General features: G+C 44.9%; 1 protein-coding gene across 4 annotated transcripts in view; it reads left to right on the top strand.

Annotated features, from left to right (window-relative positions):
* Positions 1-26,119, top strand: part of ATP2B4 (ATPase plasma membrane Ca2+ transporting 4) — a 93,008-nt gene extending 66,889 nt beyond the window's left edge. The window contains exons 13-22 of one of the 4 annotated variants that reach the window (XM_059038255.2): positions 904-1,083; positions 1,801-1,888; positions 2,547-2,653; positions 7,425-7,616; positions 8,067-8,280; positions 9,355-9,566; positions 10,568-10,675; positions 12,696-12,872; positions 16,568-16,675; positions 21,362-26,119. In XM_059038255.2, the coding sequence (XP_058894238.1) occupies positions 904-1,083; positions 1,801-1,888; positions 2,547-2,653; positions 7,425-7,616; positions 8,067-8,280; positions 9,355-9,566; positions 10,568-10,675; positions 12,696-12,872; positions 16,568-16,675; positions 21,362-21,676 (1,701 nt within the window). In that variant the 3' untranslated portion in view covers positions 21,677-26,119. Of the gene's footprint in view, positions 1-903; positions 1,084-1,800; positions 1,889-2,546; positions 2,654-7,424; positions 7,617-8,066; positions 8,281-9,354; positions 9,567-10,567; positions 10,676-12,695; positions 12,873-16,567; positions 16,757-21,361 lie in introns of those variants that run through there. The other 3 variants (XM_059038237.2, XM_059038211.2, XM_067033525.1) reach the window with 3 other exon arrangements.
* Positions 26,120-26,691: the final 572 nt, after the last annotated feature.

The following is a 26,691-nucleotide window of genomic DNA, read 5'->3' as shown; positions in this document are numbered from 1 at the left end:
TGGAAGTCTTCCAATGGCCCCGGCCCATGCGCCGGCCCAGTGTGACCTAATGCGAGGCCACCCAGGAGTCGCAGGTACTGGGGTACTAGCTCCACTTCTAGTTGTAACTTAGGAAACTTAGGCAAGTTACCTAACTGTTTCTCATTTGCTGGGATAGACGTTTCTCTGCTTCCTGCTTCACAGAACTGCTGTAGAGTACTGAACTGATAGAAAATGGCATTCCTATGGTTCATGCTCTCTGAGGGGTAAGAAGCTTAGGTTTTACTGGGCTTATTGTTAGGTACTCAAGAATCGTCAGGAGATGGAATTAACTGGAACACCAACTTTGTCTCTAGCCACCTTCTTTCAAGCAACACATTCTTGTCGAGCACCCCCAGAATAGCTGAGCACTACTCTCCATTCTAGGGCTTTGAAAAAGTCTCTGCTTCTACGAAGTTCAGACCAATAGACTATCAACCATCAAGACCCAGAGGCATGACAGTGTGTCATGCATTTGGGAAACTTAAAAGAATTGATATTGTTGAAGTATGTGCCAGGGGGGTGGAAGGTGGTTAAAACTTCTGCTAGAAAGGAAGGCAGTGGCAAAATCTCAAAAGGCCAGGCGTTCCCTGCTAAGAAATCTAGATTGTAAGCGGGAGAGTAAGCTTTCACACCTGGCTCCTGAAGCAGATTTCCCCTTCAACTCATGGCACAATAAGGCAAATTCAAATGTGAGTATCATGGATAGGACAGAAGCGAGGTGGCACCAAGCAATATAAAAATGACCAGACTTAGCCCATGCCCCATGGTTCTGCTTCCACGGTGCCTCTCCCCTGCCCACAATGAAGGGACAACTGAACAGGAGCAGCTTACCAGGCCTCACCACTCCCACCTCCTCCATTCCTCTTGCCTCACTCTCCACAGGTACCAGAAGCTATTGCCAAATGCAAACGAGCTGGCATTACTGTCAGAATGGTGACAGGTGACAACATCAACACAGCCCGGGCCATCGCCACCAAATGTGGCATTGTGACACCTGGGGATGACTTTCTGTGCTTGGAGGGCAAAGAATTCAATCGACTCATCCGAAACGAGAAGGGCGAGGTGGGTCTTGGGTGGGAGGAATCAGGGCCTCCTTTATTAGGCGAGGGCTGGTTCACGTGTAAGGCATCTGGGACAGGTGGGAGGAAGTGGGTGGTTTTTAAACTAAAATCTATTCATAGTGAGATGTCCCTTTTACCAAAGCTGTTCAGACAGTAAAATTGGATTTTTTTCTTCTCACTATCTTCATTCACAAACCATCTTTTGAGACGGGGTCACTAACCTTTCACGTCTTTCCATTTTTCTCAATTGTGGGATGATTTTGTAATGATTTCCTTCTACCTCACCCCTCCTATGTCACTGCCTTGTGACTGACAGTGGCACAGGTTGGTAAGAGGACATGGTATGGGTGTGGAGCAGGCCAGAGCTTCCTGGTCAATGTAGAAATTGAACCTAAGACCTCAGAAGCACTACTTTAGCCACCTGAGCCAGCAGCTAACCCTGGCCCACCTCTGTCAAGGGTCTAAGAAATACGGAATTGGCTCCCAGGTAGGGAGTTGGTAAGAAAAAGAAGACAAGCAGGGCCTGAATGGTCACCATCCATGAATCCGCCCTGGCGCCTGAGTTGGCTGCTTCACCTCCACTGGAGGCCAGGATAACACTCCCCTGGGGGCCATGGAATACCAGCTCTCCCAGAAGCTCAGCGTGGGTAAAGAAGTAAGATTTTCCCGGATGGCTGTTCTGAGCTTGACTGACCCAGGTGTGGTCTGGTGTTGGCAGGTAGAGCAAGAAAAGCTGGACAAGATCTGGCCTAAGCTCCGGGTGCTGGCGCGATCTTCCCCCACTGACAAGCACACACTGGTGAAAGGTGAGGTTGGTTCCCGAGTAGGTGCCTAGGATAGAGGAAGGCAGGCCAGGATGAGAACAGATAAGAGCCATCAGCCAAAGCAACTCTCCTGTCCTGAGTAGGGAGGTCCTAGGAGAGCTTCCCCGCTCATTGGAAGAACATACAGTTTAGCAAACATCTGAGGCCCTGGTGAGTATAAGATATATAATATAATAAAGTTGTTTTTAAACATTATCCTATCTTGTTTGTTGATAGTACTGTGAATTAGCCAGTACAGGTTAAGCTAGTCCCATTTTGCAAATAAGGAAGTTTGAGGCCGAGACAACAAGTAACCTATCCAAATTGCCCAACTGGTAAGTGGGAATGTTACCATTCAATCCCTAGGTCTCTGCCTTCAGATCATCCAGTGCTTTTTCTACCACATAATAGCTGCCTCGGGGCACTGGACAGGATATTCGACAAGGTCAGACTTTCTTAGGTTAGAGTGCTACCCGTGAAACAATTTACTGCCATCGGGTAACACTATAGAACCTCTGGCATAGGGAAAAAAAGAAGGAAAGAGTGTAGAAAGGGAGGTGGTGGCAGGGACCGGAGAGGAAGACCAAAAAACTGCCTTTCATGGGGAAATGGCCTCAGATGGCACACGTGGAACTCACTGTAGCATGTCTGTTTTTCCCAGGCATCATCGACAGCACTGTTGGGGAACAGCGGCAGGTGGTGGCTGTCACTGGGGATGGCACAAATGATGGGCCGGCTCTGAAGAAAGCAGATGTTGGTTTTGCCATGGTAAGCAGCTCAGCATAGTGTGTCTCTCTCTGCTGCAAGCTGCCTCCTCCAGTGGGAAGCCAGGACAGGCTTCTGGTAACCTGCTGCTTCCCGTACCTTCACATCCCCCTTTGTGCTTTTTCTCTTAACTCCATCCCACCTACCTACCTGGCCAATAATAATATGTATGATGAGGGACCCATCAAGTATGAAGGCAGGGAAATCATGAGGTATCATTACCCAGCAAAGCAAGACCAACTGAAACTTGCCCATGAACATGATGATATTGTCTGCCTAGGCACACTCTAGAAAATTCACATTCTATATGGAAAATGTGCACTCTATAGTTAGCACTGTTCGTCACTCTGCTTCTCACTCGTGACACCTGGAGCATCAGAGTCACTTGGAAAGTTCATTTAAAATCATATATTCCAAGGTTCCACAGTCGGCTGTCTTGATTCAGTAGCATCTGAGCTGGGTCCCAGAAGTGTTTGGATTTTCTGAACAGGCACACTTATTGATTCTAATGCTCAGGGACATTTAGAGAAGTCCCCGGATTGCAAAGTACATTCTCACACTCAAGTAACGTATGATTGTAAGCTTCCCATACACATTGAACTGTTGGTGATTTTTAAGCAGTGGAAGAAGATTCAAGAAGAAATCTGACTTTAGGGTGCTCTCTTTAACCAAAAGATAAATTTTTAAAGTTTTTACTCTAAGAACTTTCAAGAATATACAAAAATAGAATAGTTTATTGAATCCTCATGTATCTGTCACCCAGCATCAAATATCAATACTTGGCCAGTTTTGGCCCACACATACACATTTCCCCATCTCCACCTGAATTACTCTGAAGCATATCCAAGATATTATGTCATTTCATCCAGTGTGTGTCTCTGGAAAATAAATATGTATCAATAAAATATCTAAAAGAATCATAGTAGCATTGTCTCACAACAAAATGGATTCCTACTATCATCAGATATCTAGTCAGTGTTCACATTTCCCCAAATGCTTCATAAATGTTGTTTTTATAGATTATTTGTCTAAATCAGAATGCAAACAAGATCCATACATTGCAACTGGTTGATATATCTCTTGAATCTATTACTCTCTAACAGTATTTCCTGAAGTGTGCTCTTCCAACTCTACCTGGAAACCTACAGAAATGCAGATTCTCAGGCCTCACCCTGGATCTACTGAATCAGAAAGCTTGGAGTTGGGGCCCAGCAGTCCATGTTTTAAAGTCCCTCTGGGTGATTCTGACACATCCTAAAGTCCGGCAACCACTGACCCTATAGGATCTATGTGTCAGGGGTCCCCAAGACCACCCTTTACATTTGTGCATTCACTGGAAGGACTCAGGGGACTCAGCATACAATTGTACTCATGGTTAAGATTTAGTCCATTGGTATAGTAAGAATCTAGTAAGGCAGAAAGTCACAGGTAGAGTCTGGAATCCACACGCAGGGTCCCTTATGATCTCTTCCTCCCATGAGGGGTCACAAAGAGCACCTTCTTCCCCCAGCAATGAAAATGCAGCAATACATGTGATGTTTCTGCCCAGAGAAACCCACCAGAGACTTGGTGTCGTAGGTTTTTATTGGGGTTGGTCGTATAGGCACCTTCTGCCTAGCACTTGCTAAGATTCCAGACTTCCAGAAGGAAGCAGGTTTTCAGTGGAAACCATATGTTTGGGCACAGTCTAGGTACAGTGAATCACTAATTAATTTTCAGTTAATTGTTGACTGAGAGCCAAGTTTCCAGCTGCTAGCCGAGGACCAACCTTGCAAACAGGACTTTCTCAAGAAAGCAGTCTCAGGCCTGCTATGTTAACTCTTTTCTGCACAATCCCTTTCCATCTTTTTTTCTAGCTACTTAGTTTTGAAGGAATAAGGTTGTTTTTCTACATAGAATATCCCATGGCAGGGATTTTGTTGATTGTATCCCTATAGTGTCCTTTAACCTGTTCTTTTAGCCCTTGTATTTCCTATAAACTAGTACTTGGTTCTATGAGCAATCAGATTCTATATCCCATCTTTCATTAGGGGCTGCAAAATGACAATGTTCTGATTTTCTTTATTTATTAACTTGAATACTTTTGTAAAAAGAAATTTGCCCTCGTCGACTATATGGTTACTGTGAGGTTCAGTTCCTACATGAAAGATAGGTTAAATGCTTGATTTTTTTCCCTTTATTTACCATTTTCAAAATAATGAGTTGACTTTTTAGGATCCTCCAAAGGTGAACAATGAATTGTTCACTTCTTAAAATTTACTAAACTACTCTACTAAAAGTTAATTGTCTGTTTTTTAAAAATATTATGAGCTCATGGTTTTAAGTATATGTGATACGTTTTGATCCATTGCCCTTACTATTATTCTGATGTTTATACTGGCCCCATCATTAGCCTCTTCAACACTGCTAATAAGTCCTTTGGGTACAACCTCAGTTGTCTTTAATAGCTTTCTTGGTCTCCCGCATGATAAGATGTTCCAGATTCATCATGCATATTTCTTGTCCTAGATCTAGAATCATCCACTTCTCAAAGGAGTTCTGCTTCATTTCAGTGAGAAATGATATTTAGAGAACACAATCTGAATGTCAGGATGTTCCTTACTTCTGAGTAAATTATTGTTTCTAGAACTTTTCAGTGGACAAAGCTAGGAAATATATCTTTTATGTCTTTTTGTTTTTGTGTTTCTTTGTTTTAAACATAAATACTTCATGAATTCATATTGGCATTTCCAATTCAAATTTAGAATTCTAGAACTCTAACTTCCTATTTTACTTCCCTGATTTTATATTTATCTCTTAAGCTGAAAAGTTTGATTCCTAACAGCATTAACATAATTATTATTTGCTTTATCCTAAAATATATGTAATAGTCTCAAAATAGCAATAATAATACAATTACTCTACTAAAAACAGTTAAAGATTTTTCTTGTAGTTCTTTTTATCCTGTGGGTATATCCTACTATATCCTAATATCAAGTTACTGTGTTTTTCAAAAAGTCATTTGGAACTTTTCCCTTGGTATGGTTGTGCTACCAACTGGTTATACCAGTTCATTTATATCATGGGTTTTTTTCTTCCATTTTTGAGATTGCTTGTTTTAAACTTAATTTTGTTTTATACTTGTATAAAGTCGTTACATAATTCTAAAGTAAAATATACCAACAAGGTCTATTCATAGACGTCTAGCTTCTATCCCTATCACCTCCACCCTGTTGCCTCCTTCTCAATCCCACAGATAACTTACTTCTTTGATTTTTGGTTTATCTTTCTGTTTGCTCCTTTAAAATACAATCAAATGTGTTGTATATTTATATCCTACTCTCTTAGATAAGTGATACTTATTTATATTTATCTATATACACACTATATACTCTTTTTTCCACCTTGCTTCTTTTCATTTAACAACCTAACTTAGAGATTATTCTGCAGTAGTACATATATAAAGATACTCTTTCTTTCTTTCTTTTTTTCTCTTTCTTTCTGTCCTTTCTCTTTACAGTGCATGGTATAGCATTGTGTGGATGTGTTAGAGAGCTTTTTGATGGGGAAATTGAATTGTATAGTCTATCTAACAGATATTCATTTGTTGCAATCTGGATAGGAAAATAATACTACCAGGTAAATGGTACAAATAATCTACTAGTGCAGGTCAGATTCACAAACAAGCCCCTCTGTAGGTTATAGGGGTTGTAAGACATGGAATAGAAGAATAGGCTGCAGATGTTAGGGACAGCTTTGCCAAGCAAGCAGTGCTTAATTAATTGAATGGAACCTTAAGGACAGATAGAATTTAAATAGATGGGGAAAGAGGATGTTCCAGGCTTGGAGAAAAGGGTGTAATTAGAAGACTGGACTCTAGAAGTGAATGAGAGATTCAGAGAATTGTGAATAAAGCAGTAGGGGTTTTTTTTGTTTGTTTTTTGTTTTTTGCGGTACGCGGGCCTCTCCCGTTGCGGACCACAGGCTCCGGATGCACACGCTCAGCGGCCATGGCTCACGGGCCTAGCCGCTCCATGGCATGTGGGATCTTCCCAGACCAGGGCACGAACCCATGTCCCCTGCATCGGCAGGCGGACTCTCAATCACTGTGCCACCAGGGAAACCCAAGCAGTAGGTTTTGAGCAGAAAGATATAGCAGGTTGGAAAATGAACCAGAGTTCACTTGTTGAGGGCTTTGACTACCAGACTAGAAAGTTTACTGTTTCTAAAACACTGCTTTCAACCACTGATCTGTCTATTTAGAAACCTTTAGTGGTTCCCCAGTGACAGGATTTTGAATAAGTACAGGACATCTGAACTGTACTACCAGACTACTCTTCCTGGGAAAAAATGTAGAGTAACTTCAAGGTGCGGGGGAGATAAGGATTTAAATTAGATATTGGCAGTGGCAGAAGAAATTTTTAAATTTAGAGGTAGAACAGATAGGACTTTTTCCCTATCTTGTAATTATTTTCTAAGATAGGGAAGTAGGAGGGACGGGAGAAAGGAATATCAGAGATAACTGTAGTTTCCAGTCTGAGTTCAGGAGTAAGGTGGTGGCATCATGGCCCAGTCGCCTTTCCCACAGAGTGACAGTGACACATTTTCCCTTCATTTTCTTTGGGAGAGAAGACCACTCAAAATATGGTGGTTTAGTCTGTAGGGTTTGTGTGGCTAGTGTGCCCTCTAGTGTTTATGCTGAGTTCTGAAGCTTCTTGGAGGTCAAGATACGAGTTCAGAATGTACATGAATTTTGTCCAGTTCCTCACTGTTTTCCTTCCCCTTCTTACCTCAGGGTATTGCAGGCACGGATGTGGCAAAGGAGGCCTCTGACATCATCCTAACAGATGACAACTTCACCAGCATCGTGAAGGCAGTGATGTGGGGACGAAACGTCTACGATAGCATCTCCAAGTTCCTACAGTTCCAGCTCACTGTCAACGTGGTGGCTGTGATTGTGGCCTTCACTGGAGCCTGTATCACCCAGGTGAAGGGAATGTGGGGTGAGCTGAGATGGGAAGGAATGAGGCTGGGGCTAAGGATCAGGGGGTGCAGGGTGTTGACTGAGGAGTAAGGACCAGAGTTTCCGAAGGGGTGTTGGGGCAGGAATTGGCTCTACTAGGTCTCCATCTGCTCCTGTGGGATGATGATAATTTATCTACCATTAATGTAGCACTTACATGTTAGCCAGCATGATGAGCACTTATATGTAGTTTCTCTGTTCTTCAGAAACAACCTTGCAAAGTAGGTATTATCCCCATTTTACAAGTGAAGAACCCGTGGCTCAAAGAGGTTAACTAAGTTTCTCAATGTCACTCAGCTAATAAATGGTGGATAGCAGGAGGTAGGCCATTTCAAGGGCAAAGATGAGGCTGATGAGTGAGGTGAGGGGTGGTCTCCAAGGAAAGCTAAAAGGAGTGGTTCTTCTTTCCACCAGGATTCCCCACTGAAAGCCGTGCAGATGTTGTGGGTTAATCTCATCATGGACACTTTTGCCTCACTGGCCCTGGCCACAGAGCCTCCTACAGACTCTCTGTTGAAGCGTCGCCCCTATGGCCGAAATAAGCCTCTGATCTCACGCACTATGATGAAGAACATCTTGGGTCACGCCGTCTATCAGCTCACTGTCATCTTTTTCCTTGTCTTTGCCGGTGAGCCGAGGGGGTGTGGGCGGCGGCGTTTGGAGTGCTAGAGAGAGATGGGGGCAGAGAGCAGCCCAAGGAAAGAAAGTAGCAGGGAGCAAGCTGAGCACGAGACGGGAATGATAGCAGCTTCACTTACTGAGTTCATCCTCTGTTCCCACTACGTGGTGCATTGTGCCATTTTATTACTCCTTTTAAGAATCTCCAAAGGGTGGCTTTATGTTACCTTTTTTTTTTAGATCATAAAACTGAAACTTAAGTCACATATTGAGTAAATAGTGGCACAAAGATTCAGACCTATGTCTGCCAGACTCTCATGCACATAGCTCTACCGCAGTGCAGCACTACGAGAAGGCAAATAGTGATGGAGCAAACTGAGAGAGAGGGTCAGAAATGTTGAGGGACTTCCCTGGTGGTCCAGTGGGTAAGAATCACCTTCTAATACAGGGGGCACGGGTTCGATCCCTTGTCGGGGAACTAGGATTCCACATGCCACATGGCACAGCCAAAAAATTTTTTTTAAAAAAGGGGAGGCTTCCCTGGTGGCACAGTGGTTAAGAATCTGCCTGCCAATGCAGGAGACATGGGTTCGAGCCCTGGTCCGGGAAGATCCCACATGCCGCAGAGCAACTAAGCCCAAGTGCCACAACTATTGAGCCTGTGCTCTTAGCCTGCGAGCCACAACTACTGAGCCCATGTGCCACAACTACTGAAGCCAGCATGCCTAGAGCGTGTGCTCCGCAACAAGAGAAGCCACCACGATGAGAAGCCCACAGGCCACAACGAAGCAGAGCCCCCGCTCAACACAACTAAAGAAGGCCCACGCACAACAACAAAGACCCCCAACACAGCCATAAATAAATAAATAAATAAATAAAATTTATTTTTTTAAAAAAAGAAAAGAAATGTTGAGACCAGGGCTAACACTGAAAATATTTGATGACTGTTGTGGTTCAGATACTGACCAGTTAGAATGGACACCAGTCATAAGCAACCAGTGAGGCCATACTCAAGTGTTCTGACTCAACCTGAACCCTCCTTTAGAGCATACTTATCCTCCGATGCATCCCTTCTTCCAACTAGGTGAGAAATTCTTTGACATTGATAGTGGGAGGAGAGCACCTCTGCATTCACCACCCAGCCAACACTACACCATTATTTTCAACACCTTCGTGCTGATGCAGCTCTTCAATGAAATCAACTCCCGCAAGATCCATGGAGAGAGGAATGTCTTTTCGGGCATCTTCCGCAACCTCATCTTCTGCTCTGTGGTCTTGGGCACGTTCGTCAGCCAGGTGGGATTCTAGCTGGAGTTGGGATAGGAGGTCTGGGAGGATAAAGGCCAGAAGCTGGGGGCCAGGATTCCCTGAGCTCCTGGGGAAAGGAGTGAGGGAGTGATGGGGACCCAGGTTGTGGGTTGAACATTTCAGGGTTCCCAAATGCTTCTGTTTGCTCATTGCTCTAGAATTGGATCCTGCTGTGTCAAGTGCTCCAGTGCAAGGCAGCATGTTGGTAGCAAATAAAATAAAATTGGTGGAATCCTTTCCTTATCTTTCTAAAACACAGCAATTACACATAGTGACCAGGAGGAAGATCACTGTCTTCTAACCCCTTTCCATGCCTCCTGCCAGCATACTTGAAATGTGCCTGCAAGTGCTCTATGGGATCTCTCCCTGTCCCTCCTTTTGCCCCTTTGTTCTGAAAGGGCTCATGGTAGAAAATGGTACGCAATTCAGAGAAAAGGAGAAGACATGGAATGTTGCCGGATGTAGTTGACAGATACGCCTGACGTGGGCTCCTTCTGTGGGAAGTGGGGTCAAGGGCATAGCTGCCCTGGTGGTGAAAGGATTGAGCCCCTTCCTTCTTGCCCCAGTCAGAGGTGCACTAAGACATGTGCCAATACAAGAGATTATGAGCCTTCCCTGTAACAAAAGAGCTCCTGCCTCACTCTTATTTGCCCCGCTCCTAAATTCCTCTTCTCCATCACTGTGCCTTCTCTTTGTCACCTACTGGCTTTAGTCACAAGAAGCCTCCAGCTCCCCTTGATCCCCCAGCCTTTGCATTAATAATATTCATAGTATCTCTATCTGTCTCCCCATCAGAGTGCTCTATAAAGACCGTGTCTGTCTTCCCTTCTCCCCACCTGGATCTCTTCTTTCTCCTTCCCCAACAAGCAGATCAGGGTTTACACCACAGGGATCCTGGGGTAGGGGGATAACATGGCTTTGATGGCCTTGAATGGAGGGCTGGCTACTTGTTACCTCCCAATGATGGGCTGCCTCTTTCTCTGTTCTAGATTATCATTGTGGAATTTGGGGGGAAACCCTTCAGCTGTACGAACCTCACCCTGTCCCAGTGGTTCTGGTGTCTCTTCATCGGTATTGGAGAATTGCTGTGGGGCCAGGTGAGTACAGGCATACCCTCCCCGTGCAGTCACATGGCCGGTAGACCCCCGCCCCCAGATGAGATGGAGCGAGCAACTGTGGAGACGCCCAGCTCCTCACCTTCATATTCTTCTTCCCCCTTCTCTCTACCACCAGGTTTTCAAGTTCTTTCCATCTTGTAGGATCCCAAAGCAGAATGATCAGTGCCCACCACTTCAGAGGCTTCTGATCTCTTCTCTAATCATGCCTGGAGACAGACAAATCCCTTAGCTTCTCTGAGATGGAAGTGGAAATTTTCAATGGAATTTTGCTAAAAAAAATTTAAGGGTCTTAGAAGTAGAAGAGTTTGCAAAGCATATGTCTTCAATGAAGCTGCAGTCTGGCCGTGAGCTGCCGTGCTGTCATAATGTAGGGCTCCCTTGCCTCTTCTGTTTCTCACCATCGCCTTATCCAGGATGGGTGCCTGACTGTCATCTAACATAAATCCAGACTCACAAGGTCTCTAGAGAAGCAGTATAGCTTATGGTTCAAAGCTCAGACTTTGGAACCGACTATCTAGGTTTGAATCCCGGTTCTTCTTTTTACAAGCTGCCTCATAGTGAGCAAGTTTATTAGCAACTCTGCCTGGGTTTCCTCAGCTCTGGATAACAGGATCATTGTGAATCATTGTTAATCAGCAAATCAGTTTCAATACAGAAATGAATTAGAACAATGTCTAGTACCCTGTAAGTACTCAATAAATGTTAGCTATTAATATTATAATAATATAATCAGGTTTGATAAGAGTTTCATTCCTTCCCTAATACCACTTTGCGAGTCCCTCTCATCCTCAGCTCTGGCCTGGCCTTTACCTCTGCTTGCAGACCCCAGGTGTCTACTGATTGGTTCCCAGCCACCTGGGTAATGGAGGCTTTGCTCTAACTGGCCCAAAGATCCCTCCCTAGGGCTGCAGGCTTTCCCCCATAAACCTGCTAGTTGTTTCTTTCATAGCTCCTAGATGCCTCCCTGATTAATCCCTATCCCCGTTCCTAACACAAGTCCTTCCACCCTGCTGTTTGCTGAAGTTTATTTACCAAGTGGGTCCCTAAAGCACTTCTACACTTGGGTGGAGCTTGATTAGTTCATGTACTGTTTGAAACTCTCACCTGGGTCTAGTCTCACATGTGGCCATGTGGCCTTGATGCCAGGTAACAACAGCCTTCCTTCTGTATCACAACAGCTCCTTCTAACATCTAAAAGCAGAACGTGGACATTCTTTCTATTTCAAACACTTGACTCCATGTTGGACTGCTCACACGGTCCCCCTTTTCCCAGCTGAGCCCTTGTCTTATTTGTAAAGGAGAACTGACTGACAGCTCATAGAGTGATTTATTTTGTAATTGCAAGCCCCAATCTACTGCTCCATGTCTTCTGATAATACCCATATGTCCCTTCTTCTATGGGCTATCCCACCCAGTTCCTCAACCCAAGCCCCAAAAAACTTTTAGTATCCTCTCACTATAGTTTTATAAAAAAGGAATTACTTAGCATATGGTAACTAAGAAGAGGGTCATTCCCCTCCAACACCCTTCTTTTCCTCTTGCCCATACACGTACATTTTGACCATCCTGTCTCCAGACTTGTTTTCTCCCAGGTCCTTGTCTCTGTCTCTTCCTACTGTGTATCATGCATTATGGTTCTACTTCCTTTAAGAGACAGGTGGCAAAATGCAAAGAAAGAACTGAGACAGGAGGAAGAGAATGAAGTATATAACAAGGCAGATGGCTGGTCAAATACTAGAATATACGTTCTCCTTTGTACATCCACAAATACAGAAAATCTTCCTGAGGGCCTGACAGCTGGTAGGCACTTGGCAAACACTTGCCTGAAGGGGTTGGCACTTTTCCCACTGCTTTCCCAGTGGGAAGGTTGATAGGGCAAAGAGTGACCTACCTGACCCATAAAGTTGAGTGACCCATAAAGGGCCTGACCCATAAAGTTGAGTGACAGCTCTTCTCACCCTGATTCTGGTGTCTACCCTTTTGCTGCACCTGTTCTCAGGTCATCTCCACAATACCTACCCAATCCCTGAAGTTCCTGAAGGAGGCTGGGCATGGCACCACCAAAGAGGAGATCACCAAGGATGCTGAGGGGCTGGACGAGATTGACCATGCAGAGATGGAGCTGCGCCGAGGCCAGATCCTCTGGTTCCGGGGCCTGAACCGTATCCAGACTCAGGTACTGTGATAGTGGCCTATCCTCGCCCTGGGAGAAGGAATCTCCCCCATCTTTCTTGGGAGGTGTTGCGAGGGCAGCAGTTCTTGCTGGCCAGCATCTCTCCCCTTCCTAAGGCCCTCTCACTGGTGGGCAGCCCGAGCTCCCTTGCTTCAGGACAGACAGGCAGAGGCAGTGGTATGGGCTCCTCTGAGAGGAGAGTGATCGTGGGGGGCGGAGAACACGGGACAGTAACTGCTAGCATCATCCTCTAGCTTTGGGTTCGTCTGAAGCCCACTTCCTGGCCCCTGTCGTGTGGGCCATCTCCCTGCATAAGGCCTCTTGTAAGCACTAGGCCTAACCTCAGGGTGGGAAATGTTCAGAGTCTTTCCTGACCCTGCAGAGGTAAGGATTTAGACAATGTCTCTATGCCAGCATCCCCAGCAGACATTTACTGTATATCCTCAAGCTGATATTAGGGGAATGTAGGTGTTATCTGGATTGCTCTTTGTAAAAGAAACTCGCTCTCTTATGTCTTCCCCACTCAAAATTTAAGGCCATGATGGGGAATCTGATGGCTAAGTGTATATAAATGACAGTAGTCTCTCAGTGCCTGAGTATCTTTTACAGGATTCAGACTTGCTTCCCAGAAAGGAAGAAGCTATAATTTCTTCAGACTTTTTCCCTTCCTGCAATTTCTAAAATGGGATAGAAGCTGCTCCTGCTGCTATTAAGTCCCCTCCTATAGCCCTACAGTAACTTTTTTTCCCCACTTCCTGTGCAGCAACCATAACTACCTTCTCCTGGGTAAATGGGCTGGTCTAGACATTGATAATCCTATCACTTTCCCTGTTCTTACCCCACATACCTCTACTGTGTTAGTCCTGAGATTTCTCACCTCAAGGAATTGTAAATCCCCAAATTCTCAAAGGTGTTCACCAGAGAACAGGCCTTATCTCTCTTTGCTGATTGGCTAGAGATCCCAGAAGTAAATTTCACTCTCTAAAATTAGCCTTGCAGATGGTTTCAAAAGTTCCCTAGTGGAGCCCACCACTTCCTAGGTAAGAGGTAAAATGAATAGTCTCAGCTAAATACAGTAGTCCCCCGCTTATCCGTGGCTTTGCTTTCCTTGGTTTTTAGTTACCTGTGGTCAACCACAGTCTGAAAATATTAAACGAAAAATTGCAGAAATAAATAACTCATAAGTTTAGAACTGCATGCCGCTCTGAGTAGCTGATGGAATCTCACGCCCCCCAACTCTGCCTTGCCCTGGACATAAGGCATCCCATTGCTTATCTCATCCTCGCTGTATAAGCTACCCCCCCCATTACTCTAGGAAAAAACATAGTATATACAGGGTTCAGCACTATCTGCAGTTTCAAGCATCCACGGCGGGTCTTGGAACATATCCCCCATGGGTAAGGGAGGCCTACTGTAGCAGCTGGGGATTTGTCCCCTATAGACAAGACAACAGCTGGAAATGGGAAAGCAGGGCTAGTGAGGGAAGCACTGGGGCTCCTTTCCCCTCTCTTGAGTTCCCCCTCCCAGAGAGGGAAATCCGCATGGGACCTGCAAACACTACCTTAGCATGTCCAGAGTTTCCACACGCACCCCACCCTCCAGGCTGCCAAGTCCATCACGAGCGAGGGCCTCACGTGCCCAGAGAACCTGGCATCTTTGGCTCATGTTTCTAAGGCCTTGGTGCTTCCCTGTAGGTCTGCTCTTTTCAAAATAACCTGTCTGCTTTTCTCCCCTTCAGGATCATCTGCCTCCTCTTCTACTATGTAATTTTTTTCCTAGCCAGAATGCCCTCGTTCCAGTGTCTCCTGGCTCCTTCCCAATCTTCTCTCCCGGGGCTGAGATTCATGGATCTTCCTTCCCCTCCACTACCAATTTCCATTCCCTCGACTATATACCTCTCTGGTTTCGCTGTCTACATAGCTTTAGGTATACTACCTTTCTCTGTTGGAGCAAAAGGCCGTTGGACCAGAATGACGTTAAAGCCTAAACTTAGGCAGCAAAGGCAACCTGTTAAAGATGCCATGATGAGCATATCTGTGCCATCCCACCTGACTCCATAAGCAGATGTCTGTGCTAACCTGCATCCTGGATCCTAAAGCTCTCTCCTGGCATCGACTCTTCACCTCAGCAGGGTTCTAACGAAATTCCCTGCCATCCAATTGTTGTTCCTTGTTGTCATTCTTGCAACACTTATGGGTGGGAAGTGTTGCCAGGCTATTGTCCCATCCTGGTCCCTTTAGCTTAGGGAGAGCTAAAAGCACTAGAAAGCAGAAGGTTGGGAAACTTGAGGTCTAGAATCTTGGGAAGGTAAATCTGGGGTCCAGTTTCATTTCATTGTGGAGGTTGGGAACTTGTGACCCTAATAAGCACTGAGGAAGGTGACTCTTCAGCCCCTTCTTCCTTGTGGCTGAACCCTCCCCACATGTAGACCTTTTCCTCTTACAGCGTCAGGCTCCTCGGTCCCCTGGAACTGAAAACCGTATCATGTGATGAAGAGTGGTGTTTCAGCTCAAACTTGGTCTGAGTCCAGAAACTAGCCCTAAACATTTCATGGCTTCTCAGGAAGCTTTATAAGTAAGAACAACTGTCTGACTCACAAAGTACCTGCTTTCCCACCTTCTCACCTGGGGAAGTAAAGTTAGATGAGTGAAATCAGCACCTTTCCTACATCCCTGGTCAACTTGCCCTTGGTCAGGCAGAGGTCAGGGATGAGGATGGTAGGTTTGACTGAGGCCCTAGATCAAGACCGCTGTCGGAAAACAAATGGCATTCATTGTCTCTGGCCCTGAGGAGTAGGACACTGAAAACCAGAGACAACTTGTATGGGGCTAGACTTGCAGCTGCTGACCACTGCCGCCACCACCAACCAACTCTTCCTCCCCCCACCCCGTCTAACTGCTGAGTTCTCGTCTGCACTGGTGCCAGCCTCTCAGGATCTCCAGTGCGCGAATGCTGCTAGTGGCATTCTCTCCACAGAGCCTGGCCACTGGGTTCCTGAGCTCCACTTTCAGGGGCCTTGTCCACTTCTGCCCAAGGACAGGGAGTCTCAGAGAAGAACCCAGAAGAGCGTGAGCCCAGCAACTCATGGTCCAGGAGCCTTGCCACCATGGCACCTGTGTATGGATTACTACATGCCTCTGTTTAAACACATGAGTTGTTTTCCTGGAAAATCTGCAAAAATAGGTAGTCAATTTCATTGGTTTAGAGGTTCCTGAGCCTCAAAATTCAGTAATATATACACTTTGCCTACTATCTTAAATTGCATGCCTTATTTTTTTAAGAGTACAGGTCAAAAAAAAAAAAAAAGAAAGTACAGGTCAGAGCAATGAATAAGCTGTCACTCTGTCAGGAATCATGAGTGGGAAAGTCCGTTTAAATTTTTAGATACTTTTGGATACCAGCACACCTAAAATGTCCATCGTAGGCTAGAAGGGAAGAGAAGACTGGATTCTGGCTGGGTATTTAGACTCCATGGCAAATTGTTCCTTAAATGAAGTGTGATGTGCAATTAATGTTTTTCCCCCTTCTCTTTACCATTGTTTTGTGTGTAAGGGACTCTCTCTCTTGCTTTCTGTCTCCTGTCCCCTTTTCCCAGCTCTTTCCATGCCCCTCCCTAACCCTCTTGGACCCTCCCTTCCTCTTTCTTCACTTCTTTCTGACTGTGGAGCAAAGCTGTCTCACTTTCTGATTCTTTGCAGATCGACGTAATTAACACATTCCAGACGGGAGCCTCTTTTAAGGGAGTCCTAAAGCGCCAGACCATGGGTCAACACCTTGATGTAAAACATGTTCCTAGCTCATCCTATGTAACAGTTGCACCAGTCAAATCTCCCCCCACCACTTCTGTTGCTGCTGCTGTTTCATCTCCTACTCTGGGCAGTGAGTGATAGTCTATTATGATGCATGATTTGCTAAAATGACCACAAGAGAGCACGTGGCATTCACTTTAACCAGCTGTGGTTATCTTTTCCTTTTGGTTTTTCCCTTTGATCTCTGATTTAAAGGAAGAAAAGCAGGGCAAAAAGTCCACTCCAATACCGGGCTGGGTGCCATTTAATTTAATTTAATTTTATTTTTTTAATGTTGAAAAGCTGTTAAACCGTAACCATTTTAAAGACAGTAATCCTGTTTTCTGATTGTTCCTCTGCATTGCCTGGTCCTTCCTTGAGCTTTGTTTGTTTGTTGCTTTGTTTGAATATGTTGTTGTTCCTCTTCTCTCCCTCTGCTCCTTTGAGTCTCAACTCTATCTCCTAAGGTTAGGTGTAAGGTTAAGCCAAATGAAGACTCAGGAAGTCTTTTGTTTTCTTTTAGGAATTTCTGAGGAGCAAACTTTTTTTTTTTTTCCTTCTCCTTACCTCTAGTTTGTTTTACTTAGAGCCAGCCCTTCATATCTTATTTTGCATGTAAAGTTTTAGGAACCCCTTTCTCAGCCAGCCTATCAACCGGAAAGCTGTGAAGGCTCAACTTAAGACCTGCTGGATTATTGGTAGATCATTGGATTCTTGCTAATGCTTATGCCTTCCTATTCCTTATCTTTTTACCCTCCCCAAGTGGGACACAGAGAGGAAATGGAAGGCTCTTTGCTGATAATGCTATTAAGGTATTTAGTGAGGAAGGAGTCTCTCTGTGTTAAGTATACTGTGGGCTTCAGATATCTGAGTGTTTAGTCTGTTTCTTCCTCCCCCACTCCCAGTCACCATCACGGTAACCCTGGGATGGGGGATAAAGAAAGAACAATTGCACTCTCTGTGGCTCACTTGATTGTGAGTGTGTAGGTTGATCAGACTTAGCTTATCTGTTGTCTTTCTAGCCAACTCTTAAGTGTTCTCGTGTGAGATATGAGGGGCAGGGGAAGAGGAGGTTTATAGAGATGCATATTCTTTAGGCTCAAAGGCAGTCAAAGAACTAAGTAAGTCTTACCCTACAAATATGCAAGAGCCTCTCATTCTAGTCCTTCCATATTCCTCTCACTTCCTTTTTTCTTCTAGTTTTGTCATGTCCTAATAACTAGTTACTGTTCTTTCTTAAATCATGCCTCTCTGTTAGGTGGGGTAGTGTCAGCTGCCCTGGTAATTTGAAGGTAGAAGGAGACTAAGGAAAAGACAGAGCCCACTGGACTCCTGTAGTAAAGTTGCTGGTGGAGGATATGGTGCAAACCCTCAAAGACTAGAAACTCAGGAGAGTCAGGCTGCACCTGCTCTTTCTCCAGCTGTGCCTTCCTGTTGGAGGGCCTAGAAGTTATAGTCATGCATTTTAAAACCCATTTCCCATTCCAGAGTTCCAAATGAATTCATTTATTTATCTAACCTTCAAGTAGATAAATCTCTAAGATTTCTCTCTGTAAGAAGGTCCTAATCCCTTCTCTTCCCCTGGTTTCTGACAAAGGAGCAGAAACCTACAGAATACCAGCTGAGGAAATGGAGTCTTCATCTGCCCATTCATTGAGCTCCAGAGAGTGGCCCTTCATGCTCATACCTAACCCAAGGTCCAGCCTGGTTTGGGCTTCTGAGCCATGAGAAAGGGTTGTCCTTCAGTCATCCACTTTCACCTGTAGGATAGGGGCCACAGAAGAGACACTTCCCAGAGACTTTGAGAAATGATGACTGGGGAAGGAAGGGTTGATTGACTGAGTGGAGAGGACCTGAAGCTTTCACAGCACCCACCTCACTATCTGTGTCTTATTCCCCATACACTGCTCGTGCACCAGGCACCATGCATCAAGAAAGGAAGATGCCACCACTTGGGGTGGATTGGTGATGATGTAGCTGTGTGATTGTTCATTGGCACGTACTATATAGTCTCTGAGGCCAATGTTGGAGTTGAGGAGTATTCTGGCACAGCCCCACCCTTCTCTCCACCTGCCAGGACACAAGACGGTGCTCCCTAGCTCTCTGACTCCTCTTGTCTTGAGCTTCCCTTACAGGTGGCTGCTTTCCCTTTAGATTCCACAAGTCCTGTTATCTAGCTGGATGACTCTTCCTTGCTCCCCCAAAAAAGAAATTGTCCCTATCCTTTCCATCTACCCATCCCCAATTCACTCTTATCTCCCTTATTGTTTACCTGTAACAGTGATTAATCATCCCAACAGGTGAGAGGAAAAGCCAGCAAACAGGGCTCCAGACCCCCATTCCAACTCCTATTTTTAAAAATCTGTTTTCTAGATAGGACTTCACATATAATTATTTTAACAAAGTATTCAATTGCTTCAAAAAAAATAGAAGCAGGAAGTTTGAAAATCACTGATACTGAAGATGATCAACTCATGGTATAAAGGTACCTGTATTCAATTGCTTCCAAAAAAAAAAAATAGAAGCAGGAAGTCTGGAAATCACTGACATTGAAGATGATCAACTCATGGTATAAAGGTACCTGTTCTCCTGTAGCACTTGTTAGAAATATTGAGATCTGAAGAGTGAGTGAAAAGTATGGGCTATATTATCACTCCTACAGGGGGTGGTACAGCTTTGAGCCCATTTCTTGACTAGGGCCAGGGGAGAAGGCATTGGGTTTGGGCTCACTTAATCCAAGTTGCCTTGCTCTAAGAGGTTTGACATAGATCCATTAAAACTTGGGATTTCCTGAAAGCCAGATGGAACCTATATTCCATCTGATCTCACCTAAAGATGGAAAAGTAGGTCCTAACTTTCTGTGCAGCATGGTGAATGTGTGCCCAGGTTCCTTGATTCTTCTTGGCTGAAGCATTGAGCAGATTCCATTGAGAGACAGAGTCCTTTGCCTTCTGAGCTCTGAGCACCCTCCATCCTGGGTGAGTCTGCCAGTCTGTTGTGGAATGAGGCAAGGTAAGGAAAGCCTTAGCCGGTGGAGACACAACTTTAATGAACCTTCTTTGTGCATTACTTTTGAAGGTTCTGTACGGTGATAGGAAACATTGAGACAAGCAATCCAACCAGTTTATTTGCCTGCCTCTTTGGGTGCTCTGATGTCTCCACATTCTTGCCTCTTTTCTAGGAACATATTCTTTGCTTAAAGAGCAGAGTAACGAAAGATGTGCCTACCCGACCCTCATCATTTCTCCTTATCCCGCCTCCCCACCTCAACAATCTCTCCTGCATTACTTCCATTTCTTTTCTGAGGAAAGAACTTTGGGGCAAGACTAGGATCAGCCACTTCCCAACAACCAAAACTGTCCTAGGACCACTTTCTTTTCCCCTGGCCTCTCTCTCCAAACTCTCAGGATCCAACCTTCTCCCCTCCTCCAATTCTACCAACCCAAGTTGCAAAGTGTACCTCAGCGAGGCCCCTAGTTCAGAAAAGCAGCTGTCAAAGGAGCTGCTCCCTGTGGATCAGGTGAAGGCTGGGCCCGGTGATCAGTTATTGTCGATTTTTCCTCTTCTCTAAACTGAATCCCTTCCTTGTTGTGCAGTAGAACAAAGACTTTGTCACTTATAGGGCAGTGCATTTCCCTTTGCCCAGGCAAGCTGCAAATCGTTCCTTTCCCCCATCCTCTTGGTCCACCCCATCAGAAAAGCCTCTTGTTTGTAGCACTGCCTCCTGGATGGGGTGTTTTCTGTCCTGGTCCCATCCTTTCCCTTCTCCACATAAGATCACATTCCTCTTCATAATTTACAAACAGCTGGAGAAAGCTGCGCGACTGGGCACAGCTGCTGTGTGTCAGAGACATGGCCATGCGTGTCCGGCCTCATCTGAGCTGAGAGAGCGGGCCTTCTGTCAGCGTCAGGGGGAGGCATCTTTTGATGCCTGTATTCATTCACCTTTTCCAGGGGAGGGACTGAAGGAATGGAGTTCTACTTTCTTTGGGGGAAGAGGACATGGTGGAGGCTGTGGAATATAAATATATGCATGTTTCCTGACTGAAAGAGCAATGATTATATTAGAGAGTATAAGAGTTTTCACTTCTTGCATGCTGCTGACACGAATGAAGGTTGGTTTGTCTGCCTTGCTGAATGGTATTCATGGTCACTTATCACCCAAAGTGTATTGTGTGCGAATTGATATGTGTTTGGCTCTTTGAGGGTTTTAAAACAGATAACTAAACTTCAGTGTGTAATTTTCCATTCCACATTCACAAAATGTTTGGCTTCAACACAAAAATCCACATGTCTGAATTATCTTTTAAGTTCGGCTATTAATTTGCACCTAGTTCCAACGTCCTTGCCCTCCATCCAAAAGAACTAATGAATCTTTTTGTTTCCTGTTTCATTTTAAGAGTGGATTGTTTGGGAATGCTAACTTTGCTTTGGGTTTTCTGCTTTTTTCTTACGCAGCTTTTGAAATATTCCAGTTGTTTGCCATTACTCACTCTCCCCACCCCACCTCAATGCTTGAAATTTGAGCCACGTGATGTTTCTGGTGTTTCATGATCTCCTCTCATATGTTTGGTTTTGGTTGTTGAGCAGTAGTGTTTTGTAGCTTGGGTTTTGTTTCTGTCCTCAAGCCCCCCAGTTCCTTGTTCTACTAACCAATTCTTGCCTCCGTATTTTCTCATCCTCCTTTTCCTTCCCCTGGTATAGATCAAAGTGGTCAAAGCATTCCATAGTTCCCTCCATGAAAGCATTCAGAAACCCAAGAACCAAAACTCCATCCACAACTTCATGACCCACCCTGAATTCGCCATAGATGAGGAGGGGCCACGAACACCACTCCTGGATGAGCAAGAAGAGGAAAATTTTGAAAAGGTCTCTAAGCCTGGGACTAGGATGCTCCCATCCGATGGTGAGGTCACTCCACAAGCCAACAAAAACAACAATGCAGTGGATTGCTGCCAAGTGCAGATTGTTGCCTGCCACTCAGACAGCCCTCTACACAGCCTGGAGACATCAGTTTGAACTTCATTCCCTGACTCCCATTCCTGCTTTCCCTATTTCCCTTTTCATCTACCCCGTCACTAAGGGGATGATGGGACTTTTCACTGTCATGTCAGCTGCTCCCAAGTATGTGTGAACCCCCACCTGGCCATGAAGAGGCAAGAGCACAGACCTACGAGGACTTCAGCTGAAACCTGAGTTGGGGTTTGTAGCAGGACCCAGTTAGACCCCAGGCAAGTAATGAATGGTAGATCTACTCCTTGCCTGTATCAGTTGTCATTTTTAAAGAAATGACAAGAATCCTGTTGGCATTTACCCCAACCCAAATTCTCACCAGTATTCATACCTGTGTCATCCATCTCCTCACTTCTGGATTTTTACCCTATGCGTCTGTGCTGTTTACAAGCTCAGTTAAAAGTTCAGAGGGACAAATATCCTCAAATGAGGTGTATTGAGGTAAGAATGGAAGGTATAGAATCAGCCTATAGAGTGATTGTTTTCAAACAATTTTTGCATTTTGAAAACTTATACCTAAAGCCCTGTACCTCTTTCTGCCCTTCCGGTCAAGCCTCCCCATGGTCTCTTGGTCTTTTGTGACCATTGTCTTCCTTAGCTTCACTATTTTTTTTTTTCAAGTTGTGATGATTAGAAAATGGAAAGGACATAGATGAGTTAAGTCAACTTTGACCATTCTCCCTTCTGGCCTCAGTGGAGCCCTTGATTTAGTTCTAGAGGCAGATAGGTTTCTTTGCTAACAGGGTCCTTTGGAAGCAATTGAGAGCTGGTAAAAATATATTCCTGTTGTTGCCAGGTTATCTACTTCTAAACTGCCATCTTGTCAGGTGTGTGTGGTTCAAAGTGCCAGGGAGATCAGCACTGACGTGAAGCTTGCATATATGCGGTTTGTAGTTTTTACCTGAAGCCTGAGCTTTCTTCTGTTCCTAAAGTGGTGGCAAAGGAATGAATTAAGAATGACCTTGCCTCCTAACTGGACTTCGAAAACAGACCATCAAAGTCAACTCTGTGGAGTCCTCCTCAGGGTGACCACTACTGCTTTCAAAGCCATCCACCAAGGCTCTTCCAGGGCAGGACCTGACTGTTGGGAGAGTGCGTATTGAGCAGCCTTGGGAGAGGCCAAAGTGCCATTCCAGCAGCATCTGAGCAAACCTTCGTCTCAGAAACCAGAAACCTTGAGCTTAGGTGGCTGGGGACCAGCTTTGACATGCCCTTTAGTTTTCTAATTCTAATCTTTGCTGTGTCCGCTAACATCAGTCTCTGCAAAGGCCCCAGCCTTTCTCAAATATTCGGATTCTGAAAACATGTATCCAAAGTGGGAGGCTTCATGGATGCTTTGCCGACTTAAAGAAGCAAAAGACCCACCCTGAAAAGCTCCCCTCCTTCCACCCTGCCTCTTGCACACCCCACTCAAGCCCCCTCCAGAATGTGCTCAATGCTTCACAGTTAAGCCCTGTGCCTTCTCTCCCTGAACACTGCCCAAAGCGTCCCTTTCCCACCTGTCTCTCAGGAGCTGGGGACTTGGCTAGGAGATTTGTTAAGTGTTCCTTAATGCAACAGGGTGGGGCCGCATTTGCAGGATCTCCATTTCTATCCCTGCCATGCTGCTGTAAGCTCTTCTGTGTGGGGGTCAGCTCATGTCTGCCAATTCCCGTCTCCCACTGGATAAATGAAGCCTACCCCCCTCTTTCTAGAGTGATGGGAGTACGGAGAGGGGCTTGAGGCTGTTAGGAACTCTGCCAAATTTCCATTTGGGAGCCAGGTGACCCGGACCTATCCTCTCCGGCCTTTTCTTCTGGATCCCTCCTCTCTCACCCTTTCACCTGAGCTGCCCTAGGAAGGAAGAATAAAGAAACAGTATCCCCTGCACATCCCTATTACTACATCAGCTACCAGATCTGATTGTGGTTTTGTAAAGGTTACATGTTTCAGTGATCTTTTCTCTGTCTTCAATACCAATGGAGGAAACAATAGCTCACCCGAGGCGTTAGGTGTTCACATATATATTTATTAAGTACAGTGGAAGATTTAGTTCTGTCGAGTCTCTTTATTACCTCAGATCAGTTTTTAAAACAATCTTTGGAGGCTATTTTATCATTCCTGCTCCCAAAAGACTCTCATGGTGCCTGACAGGTTACTCGTGAGGGCTTGTGTCTACTTGTTTAAAGTCAATGGGGATTTTGTGTGTATTCTAGTTTCCATAGTAGGAGAGAAAATATAGAAATATTATGCAAAAATATATAGTTTTCTTTAGCTGAGAAACTGATATTTTTTGAGTCAGCCATATGTATTTTGTTTAAAGGATTTAAAATAAAGTGCTGTCATGTAACCCTGTGGAAGGGAGCACATAACCAGCTGGTAGACATGGCAGGTGACTTATAGTATATTTGCAATTGGTTTTAAAACCAATGCACCGGGCTTCCCTGGTGGTGCAGTGGTTGAGAGTCCGCCTGCCGATGCAGGGACACGGGTTCGTGACCCGGTCCGGGAAGATCCCACGTGCCGCGGAACGGCTGGGCCCGTGAGCCATGGCTGCTGAGCCTGCGCGTCCGGAGCCTCCGCTTCGCAACGGGAGAGGCCACAACGGTGAGAGGCCAGCGTACCGAAAAAAAAAAAAAAAAAAAAAAAAAAACCAATGCACCAAACTTCCTTTCTCCAAACAGCCATCTTTATACTTAGGGGGAAAAAATGTGTTGGGTTCTAGAATGTTTTTAATATAAATTTGTTGATACGGAATTAAGTTTAAGTGTTTATGTGCATATATTTTTTATATAAATTTTTTTTTCCTGTTCAGTTTTAGTGATCCAACTGGCAGTGAGTAAATATGGTATAAGTTAATAAAGCTTTCCCCAAAAATGGTGCTTTGGATTTGAAAAGGGTCTGATGGGGAAAAGGGGGAAATATTTTCCTAGATTCCTCTCTTGATAAACCAAGAAGAATGGGCAGTGGATTACGGATGGGAAGGAAGGCATCCAGGAAGAAGGGACAGCCAGCAGGAAATGAGTGTACACCCCCATGGAAATGGGTACCAGAAACTAGTGATCAGGATCAGGGATCTCAGATAGATTTATATTTCTTAAAGAACAGCTAGCAGAGTGGTACCCAAGACACTGAGCTGCAAGGATACTCTCTCTGATTTGGGGTTTGCACTTTTTATGGTTCTTTTCACCTCCTGTTTCCCCTGGAGTTTTCCATTAGCGACTTTCTGTGCAAGGATTTGATTTGAGACTTCCTTCCCTCCCCTAGAAAAGTGTCACATTAATATATTAGTTGGGAGGTAAAGCTCTAAGTGGAAAAATAAAGGCTGGTTCTAGCCTTGTTGACAGTCTTGACTAGATCCTTCCCACAGGTGCCCTCTGCCCTCTGAAATGACTCTCCATCTCTAAAGGTTGTAGAGAGACCACCGAGAAATCCCACCAGCACTTGTGAGTTCTTTAGAGTTGGTGTTCCTTCTTCCGATTGAGCTCCAGAGGGGGGAGTCTGCACCCTTAAATCTGAGTGATGACCTTACTGCCCAAAACCAGAGGGGTGTGGCAAGCTCACATGTGCCCTGAAACCTCTGAACACGTCACCTCCTTTCTTTCCTCCTTTCCCTGCCTAGTGATTGAAGCAGCCCGTGATGCCATCACGAAGTGTGTACTTCCTCACTCTTCCTCACTCTCCGTATCTGAGGACCACCCCACTACCGTGGTGGGGGTGGGGCACTTATAAATGTCTGCTCTTCTTAAGCCATTCCAGGCTCTTCCTCAGAAAAGACCAGACACCCTTCCATTTAGCTCAGTGCTGTCCTTTGCCTTCCCAGCCCTGCTGTTGGGGCTGCTGTCCCCTTTCCTCCTGATTAGGAGAGATGGAGGGAAGTGAGCTCCCCATGACTGAATTGGCCTTTTGTTCCTGTTTCTCCCCATATGTATATATGCCATATGTGAATATGCCATATATATGTGCCAACAAATCTATCTGTGTTGTTCTTTTCAAATCAGCAGATAGGAATTTTGAGTTTCTTCTTTTTTTTTTTTTTTTTTCAGTAACTAGTATAACAGGCACTGGTATTTTTGTATAAAAGGAAAAAAAACAAAACAAAAGATTGACTGTTGTGATCTGCATGACATAAACAAACAAATGGAGATATCAAAGCAATGTATACCCCAGTGTGTGTTGCCGTAATCTGCAGTTCAGCTAAACCGTGCACCCAGTCTGTATTTGCATTTTGGTATTATTTAAGCTCTCTGTACAATGTTTTGCATGTATTTATAGGGTTCTTAGGAAAAAAATGCTATAAACTGGCAAATCTGAAATTCAAATATGTTGTTCCATTGAGAAAGGAAGAATAGAAGGGGAGTTTTAAAAGAAGGGAAAAAAAAGGAAATTTTTTTGGAACCAATAAAGCTATTGCTGATGAGCAGAAACCGAACTGTTGCACACTGAGAATAAAAACCCATGCCCACTTGAGACTGTGCTGTGCTCAATGTGTATCCACTGTTGGGTAATGTCAATGGTTGTCAAAGTTGAGAAGGGGTCTGCCACGGCTATGTGGAGAGCTTACCTGTGCAAGCCCAGAACTTAGCCTGTCACTGGACCCTGACATGCTTCTCTGCCAACGCTTGCCTCTGGTGACTCGCAGCCCTGGTTGCCAGTTTCATTCCCTTGGAGTACGAGCTTAGCTCTGCCCAGCTTGGTTAGAATCTGCAGTCAGAGAACTGTGAAGCTGAAGCTTTTGAAGAAAGGATGAATTTGGAAGGATGAAAAAGAGTCAGGCTTGGCAGTCCTTTCTTTTCTTTGTTTTATTTTTTTGTTTTTAACAAAACGCCAATTGGGAAAATTAGTTTCCCATATAGCAGCTATTCCCTATCTTTCTTCTGGGGTTCTCCAGTTCCCACCTTCCCAAAGGTTTTTGGGGAGGCTGGGAGTTTGTTTGTTGTTTGTTTTAGCCGTTGCATTCACTGGGTCTCTAGCATGACTAATAGTAGGCCTTAGTTTCAGGTCAAAACAGCTTCCTGGCAGGTCATTTAAGTTCTGAGCTC

Source organism: Kogia breviceps, chromosome 1 (assembly GCF_026419965.1).
Source record: "Kogia breviceps isolate mKogBre1 chromosome 1, mKogBre1 haplotype 1, whole genome shotgun sequence".
Classification (NCBI taxonomy): domain Eukaryota; kingdom Metazoa; phylum Chordata; class Mammalia; order Artiodactyla; family Physeteridae; genus Kogia; species Kogia breviceps.
This window is presented reverse-complemented; position numbering and strand designations above follow the sequence as displayed.